The sequence below is a fragment of the Rhinolophus sinicus genome, linkage group LG12 (assembly GCF_036562045.2).
Source record: "Rhinolophus sinicus isolate RSC01 linkage group LG12, ASM3656204v1, whole genome shotgun sequence".
Lineage (NCBI taxonomy): Eukaryota > Metazoa > Chordata > Mammalia > Chiroptera > Rhinolophidae > Rhinolophus > Rhinolophus sinicus.
The window spans coordinates 55,830,942-55,846,073 of NC_133761.1; the positions used below are offsets into that span (position 1 = coordinate 55,830,942).

The 15,132-nt window shown below is 48.9% G+C and overlaps 1 protein-coding gene across 1 annotated transcript in view; it reads right to left on the reverse strand.

The window, feature by feature from the left end:
• Positions 1-1,884: 1,884 nt before the first annotated feature.
• The window catches only part of CAPN2 (calpain 2), a 47,638-nt gene continuing 34,390 nt past the window's right edge, over positions 1,885-15,132 (reverse strand). The window contains exons 11-21 of the mRNA XM_074316953.1: positions 15,113-15,124; positions 13,811-14,022; positions 12,698-12,734; positions 11,668-11,733; positions 10,612-10,669; positions 8,281-8,345; positions 6,993-7,061; positions 6,341-6,419; positions 5,027-5,143; positions 4,712-4,770; positions 1,885-2,867 (exon numbers count right to left, since the gene is read on the reverse strand). Coding sequence (XP_074173054.1) covers positions 2,844-2,867; positions 4,712-4,770; positions 5,027-5,143; positions 6,341-6,419; positions 6,993-7,061; positions 8,281-8,345; positions 10,612-10,669; positions 11,668-11,733; positions 12,698-12,734; positions 13,811-14,022; positions 15,113-15,124 — 798 coding nt within the window. The 3' untranslated portion in view covers positions 1,885-2,843. The remainder of the gene's footprint in view (positions 2,868-4,711; positions 4,771-5,026; positions 5,144-6,340; positions 6,420-6,992; positions 7,062-8,280; positions 8,346-10,611; positions 10,670-11,667; positions 11,734-12,697; positions 12,735-13,810; positions 14,023-15,112; positions 15,125-15,132) is intronic.

Here is a 15,132-nt window from a genome sequence, read left to right on the forward strand (position 1 = left end):
CCACTGAACCATGTTTTCCTCATCCAAAATGAAGCTTAATACCATTGCCTCTACGTACATCAGCTGAGGGAAACCATAGTAAGTGCTGTATGAAGGAAGGTACTTGGTAAACTATAAAGAATTGCACAAATGTAGGAAACGGAAGACGGGTAAATTAGGAAAACATGATCGTGTCAGTTTTATTTAGTCCTAAACGTTGAACATCATTTGTTTGTATTCTCCCTTTTTGGTATTTTACTTGCTTATTTTATTATCCAAGTATTCATATCCTTATATCAAAGCTCCTAATAGAAGTATTTAAAAGTACAGAAAAGGGTTATGAAGCTTAGGGGTTCAGGGGAGACCACTATTAATATTTGGGCATGTTTCTGTTACATAGTCTTGTCTATGATTTTTTTCCCCATGTAGTTGAGAGCATACTGTTTAAGCCATTCTGTTTCTCCTGTTTTATGCTTGACGTGGCCTCGTAAACATGATTTTTAATGGCTGCACAATATTCCATCCTTTAATTTATCCAGTTTATCTGATGTTGAACATATGGCTGTTTCCCATCTCTTGGGTGTCGTAATTGATGCTATAGTCACATCTTTATGGGAGCAGAATGTTTATTTTTGAAAAACAAGGGGGAGTAAAGCAGCTGGAGAATGGACCCTGCTGACGAGGGTGTGTGTGTTAAGTGTACCTTAGCACGCGGTGACGTGCTTAAATACTGTGGAAAGCAAGATTGGAGAGATGAGAGGGGCTAAAACCAGGCTGAGACTGCAGTTCAGAGCAGACATTCAGGGAGGGCTTTCGTGGTGGGCTGGAGGGTTTAGGTTTAGGTTAGGGTGACTTCAGGGCAGAAGGGGGAGGGGATTTACTTCGTCATCTGTATTTTTCTCCTGTTAAATAGGCATTGACACATGTTACGTGGGAAAACTCAGAATACTCAGTAAATATCGCCCCTTCTCTTTCCCAGTCTTTTCTAAATTTGCTATGGTAAGCCTATACCTTATGTTTGTTTGTTTTTTTTCAAACATTATTTCTTATACTGTGACTGAAATAGACTTTTAAAAGTGAAGTGGTAACCGAGGTCAGATGAGCATGCAACAGGAGCAGCAGAGCACCCCGCACAGAAGGGTTGGGCGGCCTCTGTGTGTTGGGAGGAGCCCACCTTTCTCCTCCCGGTTTCAACCCCTCCTATAGTTCAGCCACTTGGGTCGCCATCCTCACTCTCGGGTCCCCTGGCCACACCTCACTTGCCCACCTTCAATCCCGAGTGACTCCGAATGTCTCTAGCCTACCCCCGTGTTGCTGAACGGAGAATGTCAGTACCCCAGGGGGTTACCGCATAGTCAAGGTCATGGCCTCATTCAATCATGTCCGTGTCTCTGTGCCCTCAGACACCACTCGGCAAGCAGGGAGAACTGAAACTCATTTGAGCTGAATTTGGGAAACCCATCTTCCCATCTTTTTATGAAGTGATAGGCCGGCATTTAACAATTTCAAGTCATGTTACATCTTTCCCATTTTTTATGATTCCTCCAGGATCACCAACAGCAGACTGGTGATGTATCTATGTGTCTTCTTAGAGCTTCTTAGAGCAGGAGCCGGCCAAAAAGTGAAGTTCAAATGACAGGCAGAGCAGGGAACTTGGCCTGTGCCTCCTTCAGACCAAGAAGCAGTAGAAATTAGAGCTATACCTACTTTATGGTCAATGGTTAGAGATTCTGAATTGGATTTTTAAAAATGTTACAGCTCCACATTAAAATGATAGGTCAGACGCCTTTTTCCTCCCCATATGGGTATTTACAGGTGTCACCTTGTCACAGTGGAAACAGGCTGCAGTGGGGGTGCTCAGAAAGGCCAGCTAGGGCCCCTCAAGGAAGGACCGCACAGCACGTGTGATTGCCTGGGCTACTCTTTATTTAACAGTACATTTGGCAGAAGATAAGGCAACAAGGCAATACTTTTATAACGATGTTAATTAGCATTTTCCCAAGGTAAAGCCAGGAAACAAGCTTGTGTTGTGTGGACCGTTACTCCTATGCCATGTCCCCCCCATAACTCCATGCACAAGCACTAGAGGCGGCGGAGTTCGAGAAGCTTGGAGGCAGGCAGCAAACAGCTTGCTCTGTCTTCATCACAACTGGTTTGCTGACTGGACACCTGGTTTCAGTGTATTGCTTCAGCTGACCAAGAGCAGAACCCCTCAGTATTGATAACCCTCACTGTATGAGACAATACACACTCAGATTTGAGCTTCAGAAAATTTACTGTTAACCAATCAGTATTCTATAAAACCTGTCTCTTGTTTAACCCGAGGGACAGAGGTACGCGTGCTCACCGGGCCTCTTCAGCTGCCCTGACAAGTTTACTTCGTGATCCATCGTTTTTCTGTTTTACTCAAGGGAGCCCCTGAGCCCTGCCTGAGCTGTTTTGTAAATGTCACCGCTGCATTTTTAAACTTGAAGCTGCTTTCAGTATTTCCAGCAAGGACCTTGTGTCCTTGGAGAGTGACTGAATGTTTGCTCAGCTGTTAAAGAACGCCCTACATTTTTTTCCTGATTTAATATTGCTCTTAACAGGGCCGTGTGTAAAAGTAAAAAGTGTATACTATTTACAGGTTCAAAGCTTTCTTTGAGCTTGTCGAAGTTTAAGTGACTCACTACTATGATTTGCAAATCTTGGACTCTGACATCCGAAAGTTCTGCTATCTCAAAGGGTATCATTATTTTCAGCTATAATCATCAGTTTAAATAAACGTTCCCATAATCAAGGTCCAAATAAAGTTTCTCTGTTGGAAGCTTATTCCATGGCTGATGTTCTTTCATGAGAAGTCTTCAGGCAGATTAGTTATAACTTCAAAGTACTGAAAAACAGAGCCACTGTGAGGAAGAAAAAAACAAAAAAACAAACCATGTCAGTTCAGTGACCATTTTTAAAATGAAAGGCTATTTGAGTACCTGTAGATTATTTTGAATGACTGTTGTACCAGAAAAGATAGCAGTGCATTAACTCACATTTTTTGCTACCTGATTTTTTAGAGTCTCGATTTTTACACGTCAGCAAAAAGCTGTTTTTTTTTGTCAGATGGTCATGAATCATATTACAGAGTTGACTGAGATATATGAAACGTGAAACTCAGATGTGTGGGTTAACATTTGCACATCTCTGCCTCAGGGTATCATAACAGAAGTTAGTTTGGGGTGTGCCTACCCCTTAAACAAGTGGTTTTCATTCTCGGGGCTCTACTGGAATTATCTGGGAACTTTAGATCAGATTCGGATTGAATTGGCCTGGGCTGGGCCTGGACATCTGGACTTGGGCAGAGCAGGGCAGGTGATGGCACCGGCAACTGAGGCTGAAAATCACTGCAAACTGAAAGGGAGATTTTCTTGATGTTGCTCATCCTTAGCAAAGATAACGAGAAGATGGGGTTCTCTTGGGACCTGTGAAAGGTGAGGAGAATACGAGGGAATGCCAGTGGATGTTTCTCAGAGGAAATGAGGGGGGATGGGCTGAATCAGCTGGTCAGCATGGACCAGTGGGAGCTGGGGAGGGAGGAATAGGATAGCCAGCAAGAAGGATAAAGGGGCCGGAGTTTCCAAAACTTTCCATTTGGCATGTGTATGGCAGTTATATTGCCTCTACTTTAAACTGCAATCACAGGGTAGGGCTATTTCCTAGGCTACATAGTTTTAGCTGTTATTTGTAACCAGCTAAAATGTATTTTCAGTTGGCTAAAGGTACTTAAAATGCATAACAGTGAAATTTAGTTGCTGGCTTCCTCCAGAGTTCACAATGGAAGGAAAAGGGTTTTCTTCTTACCACTTTGCTCCTCTGGTGCAGGAGGACATTTTCATTCCCAGCCATCACTGGCCACCTGACCCACCCTTTGCAGCCTGTGCTGCTCCAAGCTCAGTTCCCCCCAGTACCGTGTTTCCCCGAAAATAAGACCTAACCAGAAAATAAGCCCTAGCATTTTCAGGATGACATCCCCTGAACATAAGCCCTAATGCGTCTTTTGGAGCAAAACGTAATATAAGACCCGGTCTTATTTTCAGGGAAAGACGGTAGAGAGGAAATGTAGCCTGGAGCCAGATGACAGTGAAAGTCTAGGCCCGCTGGCTTTCTTCCAAGTGAGAGGACTTTCTGTCATTGGGATGACAGGAGAACATTTTGTGCTTTTTTTGTGTGGAATTGGTATTCCACCTTAAGTGGGCATGGCTGGGGCTCCAGACACATGAGCACAATCATTATATAAGGCAAGCTTATTTACGATTGTGAGTTTTATTTTAAAGGGGGAGGAAGTGGAGGAAAGTAATTTACTCAGAAAGTATTTTAAGTAGATTTGTTCTAAGATTGCTAGATCTTCCCCAAAACCCACTTGAATCTCATCCGAACGGTTTCTTTCTATAAGCGTCTTCTCCCATGCTTGCTAATTAGCAGTACGTTTTTCTAAGAGGATCCTGCAGTCACCCTCTTCTTATTTTAACCTTGTGCGACTCACAGCTTATGGCTGGAGAGACCAGGTGTGTCTTGCTGCACTCAATAGATGGGAAACAGATGCAAATAAAAATACGTGGCGGGATCGAAGAACCATTTACAGACCAAAAGAGCAAAGCTTGAAAAAGCAGGTCAGTAAACCATAGATCTCTGTCACCCCAGTAACAGCCCTTCTCATCCCCGCCCATCCCTGCGGGAGCCAGGGGGTTGGTGTAAGACTTACAGAGATAAGGTCAAGCTGTATCATTCCAGTATTATCGGGATCCAGCTGCTTAAATATTCCTGTGGAGGAAGAAGGAGGACGTCATACGTGAGCGAGCTGCCGCACATGTCACATTGTCTCGTTCCCCTCTCTGGCAGCCGATCGCATTGAATGTCACAAGCTATTATTTCTTCCCTCCTCCCCCAAATTAAAGAAGGATTTCCATTCTCAACGGGGCAGACACGTCTCTGGTTCTGGTGATTTCTCCCGTGTGAAAGGCAGGCTGCTTTCATACCGAGAGAACTGAAATGGGTCTTCCCCCAAATATCCACTTACTGAAGAGTGTTTCCAGTCGAACCAAGCACCGAACAAAATTATCAAAATCAATGATGAGCTCTTCATCCGCGAAGCGAGCGACGATGACCTGGTGCAGCTGGCAGGGCAGCTTGAAACCTGAAGTGACATGAGCAAGCGCCGGTGGCTAAGGGTGAGATTGTATCCTGGGGCTCTGCTCACGGGTTATGGAACTGCTGTAGCAATTTCAACTACAGTTATAATTGCTTTTGTCCCTTGGCTGCTTTCCTGGGAGGCTTGGTGTATTTTGTAAAGCCAGTGCCTTCTGCCATTGTTTCCAAACTGTTCCCCTTCACCCTGCCTGGCTCCTTCCTAACAAAGAAGACGTTTCCTGTCTGTTCCTATTTCCATGGTCACGCTGCTTCAGGTTGTTTATGAACCATGTTTGCTTTCCTGTTTCTTGAGCTCTGAATCTAGCTGGAGACTAGATTCTTCCTGGATGCATGTGGCAGAGGCTGTGATAGTAATAGAATTTTTCCATAGTAATAGAATTTTATTTTCCTAGCATCCCTTGCAGCCATCTGAGGCCTTGTGACTAAGTTCTGGCAGCGGGATCTGTGAGCAGAGTGACGTGTGCCCTTAAGAGCAGGGAGCCCATCCTTCCCCTGTCTCAGTCAGTCGGTGCCAGAATATGGTTGTGGTGGCAAGCCATCCTAGGTCCCACGGAAAAGGGCAACACTCGTAAGGGCTGGTGACGTGATATGCCACAAGGAGCCTGGGTCCCTGACAGCAGGACACACCATCTCAGCCTTGAACTGGTGGAGCTTGGAATGTTAGGTGAGAAAAAGCTGTATCCTGTTTAAACCAGTTACTTGGGGTCTTTGCTGCAGTATTATAGCCCAGCTAATACAATGAATAGCTTCATGTCATATTTGTCCCCAGAGCACACCCGTCTCCCACTCTGCTGGTCTCCCACAAGCTGGTGTCCCTTTTACTGACGGCACATTCTGCCGAGGACTTCCCCTGAGCAGATCTGAGACGCCCCATTTCTGCCTAACCAGCCCGGCACCTGAAAGGGGGAGCTCAGGAGAGTCTGTTAAGAAATGGCTTTGTCTCTCGACCCACCTGTCTGCTCAGAAGGAAACTTAGATTCAAGAAGGTGTAGCAGCCAAAGCACCCTGGACTGCATTTTATTTTGCCAGTTAGTCTTTAAAGGGAAAATAAAAAGTATGTGTTTATATGGAACCAGCACCTACTATACTTCATAGCTCACCATACTTTGTAATGTATTATAGAAGTGTCAGAATTTATAGAATTATAGGTAAAACCAAAGAAAACACAGGTATGAAGTGTTACCTGCTTCTTCTAATGCTTTCCGCATCTCATAGGAGTTCATCGTACCGGACCTGTCCACGTCAATCTCCCGGTAAATTTTCTGGAACATACAAAGTCGTTATGAGAACATGACCCAGGGCAAAGCAGGTGGCAGGTACCTCTGTGCTATGTGCTACGTGGGATGAAGTTTTTCCAGCTCTGTTGCCTCTGCTCTGGCTTTTGAAGAATCATGTTTCTACCTTCCAGAGCTAATAGTATTCTGTCTCTCTGTGAGCTGGTTTGTAAATGTGCCCATCAAATCAACTGGCCAACCACCATGGGCCCATATTATTGTCTTACATATTTTTATACTTGAGCTGTTAAAAATCCTAAGTATAAGAGGCTACACAGCCTTTTCAGGACACTTTTGATAGTGGCTTTTAGATGACCCCCTTCCCGTCAATGAGGGGAAGGCCGGGAGCAGACCACTTCACTTGCAAAGTCCTTGTTTTGTTCCCTTGGCATTGGCCCGTCCATGTCTCCCCTCATTCTGAGCGCCGTCGCAGGTGAAAGCCCCATCTCCATGGACATGCCCCCCGCCCTCCTGAAGAATTGCTGCGCCACAGGTCTGTGTACAGCGTGTCCCCAATGCAGACCCTGCCACCCCTGCCACTGGGCCCTCCTGGGTTCGTACCTGGTATTTTTGAATCTTCGTCCAAAGAATGTAGAACTCCTTCAGGCCCAGCTTACCGCTCCCATCCGACTGCCTTCTGTTAAGGAAAGCTCCCGGATCTGGGTTCATGCGGGCAGTGTCCCCTGGTGTGTCCTGTCCACTGGTTCTCTGGTAACCACAGCACGCACAAGGGCCCTTGCCCAGCTCTCACACTGGCCCAACTTCCATGTAAGGGCTCGTGGGAGGGCCAGATACAGACGCTGGCTCCCCGTGACCCTACTTGCTGATCGGTCTGGGGGTGCCGTGGGGGCCCCAGATCCTGCCAAACAGTTGCTGCGGGATGCTATACAGAGGGCTCCAGGTGGCTTCTCGTGGCTGCGCCCTTGGGGCAGTATTGTTCGGCATATTTCTAAGAGGCCCTTTGTGAGAGGAGCTACACAGTGGCTCAGTGAGCCCGCTAGATAGAACTTCCTAGAAGCTCAGACCATCCCTGTCCAGCACTTCTCAGGAAGCACAGCGAGGAGGAAACGAGTGATGAGTCTGCCTGGGGCAGGGGCGAGCTGGGAAGAAGAATGCTCGTGGAGGAAATCGAGAAGAAAGCTGACCAGAGAAAACGGACTCGAATGAGAAATATCACAGTGCAGGACATACAGTGGCCCCTTGAACATGGGCTAATTATACACGGATTGTTTTCAATAAATACACACTGTGCTGTAAACGTATTTTCTCTTATGATTCGCTTAATAACATTTTCTCTTCTCTAGCTTACTTTATTGTAAGACTACAGTATATAATACCATGATGAAATATGTTAATCGACTCTATGTTATCGGTGAGGCTTCTGGTCAGCAGTGGGCTATTAGTAGTTACATTTTTTTGGGGGGTGTCAGAAGTTATACTCTGATTTTTGACTGCATGGGGGGTCAGCACCCTAACCCCAGTGTCGTTCAAGGTCAACTGTATTTTCCTAAAGGAAGTAGCAGAAACACTCGCTCAGGACACAAACGCGAGCTGCTTTGGGCAGAGAACAGAGGGTGTCCTGTTGGAATGTCCCACACCAGCCCCCCAGGATCGCTGGGCAGCCTGCGTGCTGAGCCTGTGGAGGTAACCAGGGCATGTGGCATGTCATTTTCCCTCATCTGAAGCTTCTCATGTTCCCTAGTCACAAAGGCCAGCACTGACAACAGTCCTACAACCACTGTGCAGGTGGGGTCCAGCTGGCCTTTCTGGGGGGCAATGTGTTTGCGTCTCTGCGGGGTGAAACTGCAAACTCCCGAGTCTCGGTTCTCCAGAGCACATGAAAGGATACATCTAGCATGTCCACCATGATTTTGCAGGTCTCGATGCTGAAGCCATCTGACTTGATATCTTGGCCTGGAAGACCAAAGTCGTGTGACAGGAGACTCTTACAGAGCAGCACAGTTCAAAAGAACATTCTATAGTGATGGAAAAAGTCTCTATCTGCAGGCTTTGGCAGGGTAGCTACGTAACTCTTTTAAATAGCCACATCTGGCTGCTGGCTACCACATTGGGACAGCTCAGAGGGGGTATCACATTGGCCTGACTTCTCTGTATATTCACCATGGGCAAACTGGGCTCCAAACAGTGCTTTCAAGATAAAAGAATGATAAAGGACTGGGTCTCTAAGACAAAAGTCCCTTGGTCATCAGGCAGGGAAAAGAAAAGTGGCGGGCACGAGAGTTCACATCGGCTCGGGCCTGGGAGAGGAAGACGCTCACTGACCTGTCTGTCTGCAGGCCGTTACGGAGCCTGGGTGTCCCCAGCTAAGTGACAACCTGAGGACCCGGAAGCTATGTGCACGTGCTGCTGTACCAGGTGAGTGCTGACTGGTTGGTGTTCAGCAGGGGGTCACGTGAGGCCCTTGTCACAAGTGGGAATCTGGTTCCCACAGACTTCACGGGGAGCCCAGCCTTTCTGTCATGTGCTTGTAAAGGTTCTAACCTAACCCATCTCAGAGCTGCCATTCGGGCCACCGACCCCTCCTCGGGTGAGGGCATGAGGCTGTGTGGGGGGCGCTTGCACAGAAGGCTGGAGGCTCCAGGCAGGCGGGGAGACTACCGAGCTCCGAGGCACGGAGGAAGCAAGAGCTGAATCCAACCGTGGCCTGATGCTTCCCACCCCACCCTCCATCTGTGGGGAAACAATGAGGCTTTAGTCTCCTTGGGCTCATGATGGCCACACATTGAAGAGCCCTGTGACCTCACTTGTGCCTGGTGGCCTCAAGGGTAGACACCATCTCCCTGTCCTCCCCGATTGGAGGAGGGAGGGCGTGCCTTGGGGGAAAGCCCTGCGCAGCGCTGGCCGTGCCAAGCCATTCCAGCCCCTGGTTGGAGTTCTGTGACTCACAAGAACTCTGATACAGCCATTGTCCCCGCAGGGAAGGGACCCGTTAGCGAAAGTTCCTACAAGGTCCATGTAGTTCAGTCATTGGAGTGGGGGGGAGACCCAGCTGGCCCTGGACTCCTCTTCAGCTCTGAGAGGAGGATTTACTTTTATATCATAGGGTTAGGCCAGAGGCCATCTTTGAAGTCCACACGACTTCTAGAATGCTCCACAGGGCTGATGTTCAGGACGTGACAACATTGCATGTTTGTTTCTGATCCAGGCTTATAACCTCTGATATTGTACAAACCTCTGCTCAGTGGGATTCCTATCTTATCAAAGGCAGCACAGTTCTTGTGATAATTTGAAGGGGAAAAAAATCTCTCTCTCTCTCTCCCTCCCTCTCTCTCTGTCTCTCTCTCTCCACGCCTCCCCGACCCCCAGTGGTGACCAACAGTGGGAGCTGGACCGTCCTTTGATATTTTCTGCTTAAGAAATAATTCCAAGCTGCAAAGGTTTGTGAGAAGCACAGCTCTCTAGCCTCTTCTCAAGTCTCCATCCAGCTGTAGTCTTTCTTTGTAGAAGCCCCACAGCCTGGGCCCAGAGCCGCCATTCTGGAGCCTTGATAGCACGTGCCTGGCCTGTTGGCTCAAACGAAGTGACATATCTCCCAGTGAACAGTCAGACGAGGCTCATTTAAACACACATTTGGGAGATGAGGCTTTTTAACGCCATTCCCTTAGTTTGAGTATAAGATGGTCCGTTTATTTTTCCATTCTGGCTAATTATTGGCAGTCACTCTGTCAATGATTTCCCACTAAATACAGCCAGGGAACCCAGGGACGTGGGGATGCTCCGTGGCTCCCATTGTCTGGGCCAACTCAGCCTTTTACCAATTACTCATCCTAATAGCTGCCGTTTGGAGTGCAGGCTTTGTGCTAGGCGATTTCTACATGTTACCTCATTGACAAGTTTCAACCACTCTTAAGAGGTAAGTATTATTGTGCCTGCAGAGAAGGAAACGAGTCACAGATTCCTCACTGTGGTTCTTCACAAAGCCAGTACGTAGTGGAAACCTGGATGTGACCTTTGATCTCTAGACCCTGGGAACCTTTGTTCTCTTCAGTCACATCACACAGGGCCACTTTCATCCATTCTTTGGCAGCCGCGGTGGGTGGTGGCGTTTGCGTGAGAGTGGGGAGTGAGTGGTGGGTCAGCCACAGCAGCCAGGACACGGAAGGAGGATTCCCACGTGGGAAGGAGCAGGATGAGGGATTTGCAAGGAGGGGACACTTACGCTTGGCGAGAACTCTCCTCAGGATTGTCTGCAGCTCGAAGGCAGAAATCTCAGCATCCTGTGAAGATGCAGTGAGAGCCTAACTATTGGTCCCTAGAGCCGTATGATGACAGAGCTGCAAACGTGTAATGGACGGCAGCTCCGCCAAGCCCTGCGTGAGGTGCATTAAGCAGGTCTGGGCTGCGGTCTATGATAGCACATTTCTAAAAAGCCCCAGGGGCTGCTGCTGCTGTCCCCAGGCCCCACTTTGAGTGGCACTGCACAGCCCACACTTTGGATACAGTGTTTTAACATACAATGTGCTTGCTCTCGGTAGAGTTCATTCAACAGTTCTTTGCTGTAGAGACTATAAAGCATAAATTTCCACTCCACCCATGGTTGTGGTCTTGACTTAGTCCTCTCACACCATTCCTCCCCTCAGCATGCTTTTCTCACCTTTGAAAACTCGGATCTGGCTTCCTATAGAGCTGGTTAGAACCAGCTGTCCCCAGGAATGGGACCCAACTTCAGGTGTCTCGATTCACTCCAACACATTGTGTAATGGAGGGGACAAGGCCCATTGTTTAAGACGAAGGTTGGCTTCTTTTTGGAGTTATGGAAAGAAAGGGCTGGATAACTTAGTAGCTAACTGAGGCCTAAATGGCTGAGGGTTGTTTTTTTTTTAAGAACAGGGAAGTCTAATACCCTGTTGTAAGTTGCTTGCATTCTTGAGATTTAAAACCCTTCCACCTCCCCAAATGTTTTTATGGAAATCAAGCATAAGGGGCCGAGTTCCATGTTCCAGCTGGAGTGGAACAAACAAGCAAAAACAGCCGCAGGGGACGCCAAGGCAGGAGGAATACCATGTCAGAGCTGACGGCAAAAATGGAAGGCCCTGCAATGTGGGGAGGACGCAGGCAAGGGAGCTGAGCAGAACCCGAGTGACATATGCAAATCCTCTTTGCTTCTGGTCAGTTTGTTACCTCTCCCCCTTTAAACTGAAGTCTCCTTGAGAAAAAGACTGCTTTCCTTGGCATCAAGCAGAGTACATAACATAGAGATTTCAGGCACACCTACCTCCCCTGCCAACTGGGCAAACAGCCTCCTGAATCCATCATCGATGTCATCCTCGCTGACGTCAATCTGGAAGGGGAGGCACAGAAGTGACAGACAATGAATCAAAGAGTGACAGTCAGGTGCCTGCACTCCCTTTGGGGGCAGCCTCCCCATCTCCTTCAGTTTCCCTTCTCTACTCACTCTTGGGCCCGAATCCTAAGGTTACCGGGACGGAGATAAAGGACAGTGTGAAGAATGAATAAAATAATATTTTTTCCTAGTCAACACCCACGAGAGAGAATATAAACTGTATTTTCACGTAGGTGTCTTCTTTAACATTCAACCAACATGGGCTTTTATGATCTATTCTAACGGGGATTCAGAAACGTGAATAGCTGGAATGTTCCAGAAGGATTTTGACAGTGGCTGGTGAGCACAGCCTGTGAGGACCTTTGAAATAGTTCGGTCTCTCAGTGAGGACACAGGACAAGCACAGAACTTCAGCAACTGAAGAGCCAGCGATTATGGAGCCCCTTCAGGTCCCGGGACAGAGGGAAAAGTTCTTTCCTGTTTGTGGTGTTTTCCACACACAACCTTGGACTTATTATGGTCGCACCCCGTCTGAAATTCCTGAGCTGTGTCCCTCACAGCCTTTTAGGATTTACCCCTGAATCACAACTCCTGGGACTCTAGGGAACCTTAGAAATGTGGTCACCCAGCGCTTCCATTTTATAGAGAAAACCGAGGCCCAGAAAGGGAAGTGAGGAGAGCCTCTCACCAATCAGTGCAGCACTGGTAGCCCGTCCTCCACAACACCCCTTCCCAAGCCACACGGGCTCACTCCACCCCAATGGGCAGGGGACAGCCCAGGCCCAGCACAGGGGCCAGAGCTGGTACAAGAGGCTCGGACGTTAGGGCAGGGCTGCATCCTTAGTTTCCAGCTGTGTTCACAAAGGCCCAGGGGGGCCTCCTAAACCCCTGGGATTACTGTTTGCTCTGTTCCCTTGGGTGTCCAGGATAGACAGGGTGGAATTCAGGGGGTTACAAGTACCTCTTCAAGGTTGCCCTCGATTTCATCATCGACAACTCTGGAAACAGAAGGAAATTATGTGTTACTGGAAGGGCCGTGAGGGCGAAAGGAAGTGTCCCAGAAATCACAGCTATCATGGAAGTGCCACGTGGAATCCAGCATGGGGCGCGCAAGACAGATTTCTCTGCACTCCTAGTTTCTGTGATAACAGCCCCTTGTAGAAATTAGGGCAGAAATGATCCAAGGAAGAGTCGTGGCGCCCACAGCTTGGAGGGTCGGAGATTTTTGTGTGTTTGCTCGTTGTGGGTCATCCGTGCAGCCCGGCCTACAGTATGGTGTCGAGACGCAAGACACCTCATTCACTTCCTGGTCTCGAGGAGCCTTTCCTCAGTTCCACTTGAAACACTCTTTGCCATCGTCAACCTTTCACACCGAGAACCGTGCAACGTCTACCGCTGCCTGCTTGTTCCGCTTGGGGCTCGAGACAGCAGGCGGCCCGGGGGCCTGTGTGTGATTCCAGCCGGTGCTTGGGTGGTGGTTAGTTTATCCTGTGCATTGGCCTCTGCAGGGCTGGGTCCTTCTGCTCCACAGTGAGGGCTTAAGCTTCAGAGGCTCCGCCGCGGGCCCCCTGGGTCTTAAACCAGGTCCTATCTGCAGTGGCAACGTCTCACACAAGAAAGGATAGGGGACTTCTGGGTGCTGACGGTTGGAATCGGGATTAGTATCCGGGGACAAGGAAGTCAGACACCTCTGGGGGGAGGGAAGTCCTGTCAAGGTGGGGACAGCAGGAGAGTGGAGGGGGCTGAGGCTTCCTAGCCTTCTCCAAACGAGGGGACAGACTTCATAACTTGTCTAATATAGCTCATTAAAATGAAAACGATCATTCGGTGAAATAAGATTCTGCAATTTGCTCTACCACCACCCCTTTCTAACCAGAAGTGTCCTGGGTGCTATTCCTGTGCTTATCTGAGTATAACACGGAAGTTCTTCCATGCAGCAACCCCCCACCCACACCAACCCTTCGAGGCAGGCAGGTATCACGGAAAAAGAAACTGACGTGCGTGGGTCAGGAACGGGCCAGCGATGCGAATAAGCAGGGCTGTGGGGAGACAAGGGGCAAAGCGACCTACTTACTGGTAGTCAGCTTTCTTCTCAGAAAAGACCCGGACGCAGAAGTCCCCGTCCTTGTGGGGTTCAAAGGTGGAAGGCACGAGAATGTACTCCCCAGGCGGCAGCTTGAAGCGGTTGAGCACCTCCCGCAGGTTGATGAAGGTGTCCGAACGCTCCTTTGCTCTGTTCGTCAGGAAGAAGTTTTTGCTGAGGTGGATGTTGGTCTGTCCGGTCAACTGAGGAATAAACAGACACACATGGGAGTCGAGGACAGAAAGGGCCCCCATCAGTCATTCTCACTCATCAAGACATGACGATGGCAGCGGCAATATCTGCATCATTTTAGATAAAAAGCAAACTTTCTACCAAAACGACAGACACCCACCGAGGAACTCAGAGGCACATGCAGCGGGGGACCCCACACTCAGTCAGCTCTGCCTACAGGAAGGCCCCAGCTCCCCACGTGGAAGTCCTCAGCCTTCCTCTAAGTGACTCCCAGAATGCTTAGCGTCCACACGGCAGGACGCTGGTTCAGTTCCAGGTGGTATATGATGCACTCAGAAAAGCAAAGACGGGGTGTGGAAGGGGTTCAGCTTCTAGACCAGGTGTGTTCAGTCTGCAGAGGCCCGAATGCCGCCAACTACACTGCCTGGCTATGACAGAAGTGATCGCTGGGGGTCAGGGTGCCCTGTGTGTCCACTGGAATGTCTGTGGCCTAGAAAGACACACAAGCCACTGTGCATCTCATCAGGATAGTTCTTGCTAGCTGCAGGCCTGCTATGTGCTCGCACGTAATCCAATCCATCCCCACAACATTCCAGCAAGGTGACCAGTTATATGGAAAGAGAAGCTTAAGTCCAGAGGGGATTGGAAATATATCCAGGGTCTCACAACCTGCAAATGGCAGAGCTGGAAATTGGGTCCAGGCCTCTTTCTATGCTGCCACATCACCTTGTAACACAACCCGCAGGGTTCGCGTTTTCCCTTCAGGCTTGTTTTGAGAGTGCTACAGGAGTCAGTGAGGGGCCTCCTGCAGTCCCAGGACCACAGATGGTCCACCCAGAACTAAGCCGTCCATGGTCTGTGCTGGGCCCCAGGGGAGGCAACGGGCCCCATGAGAATGGCCAAGATCCCTTGCCCCGAGCTCACACCAGCAGGATATAAGACCAGAGCAAACCTCAGCAGGTCCCCAGAGGGGCCAGAACTCGTCCTCCTCAGCAACCAGCCCCCGCCCATGCTTCATAAGACCCTGAGCCGACAGTCTAAACCTTTTACTTGTTGGTGAACCGAGCCCCAGGGACAGGAGCTGACACATGCCAGACGTACCTCCTCTGGAACCTGCAAAG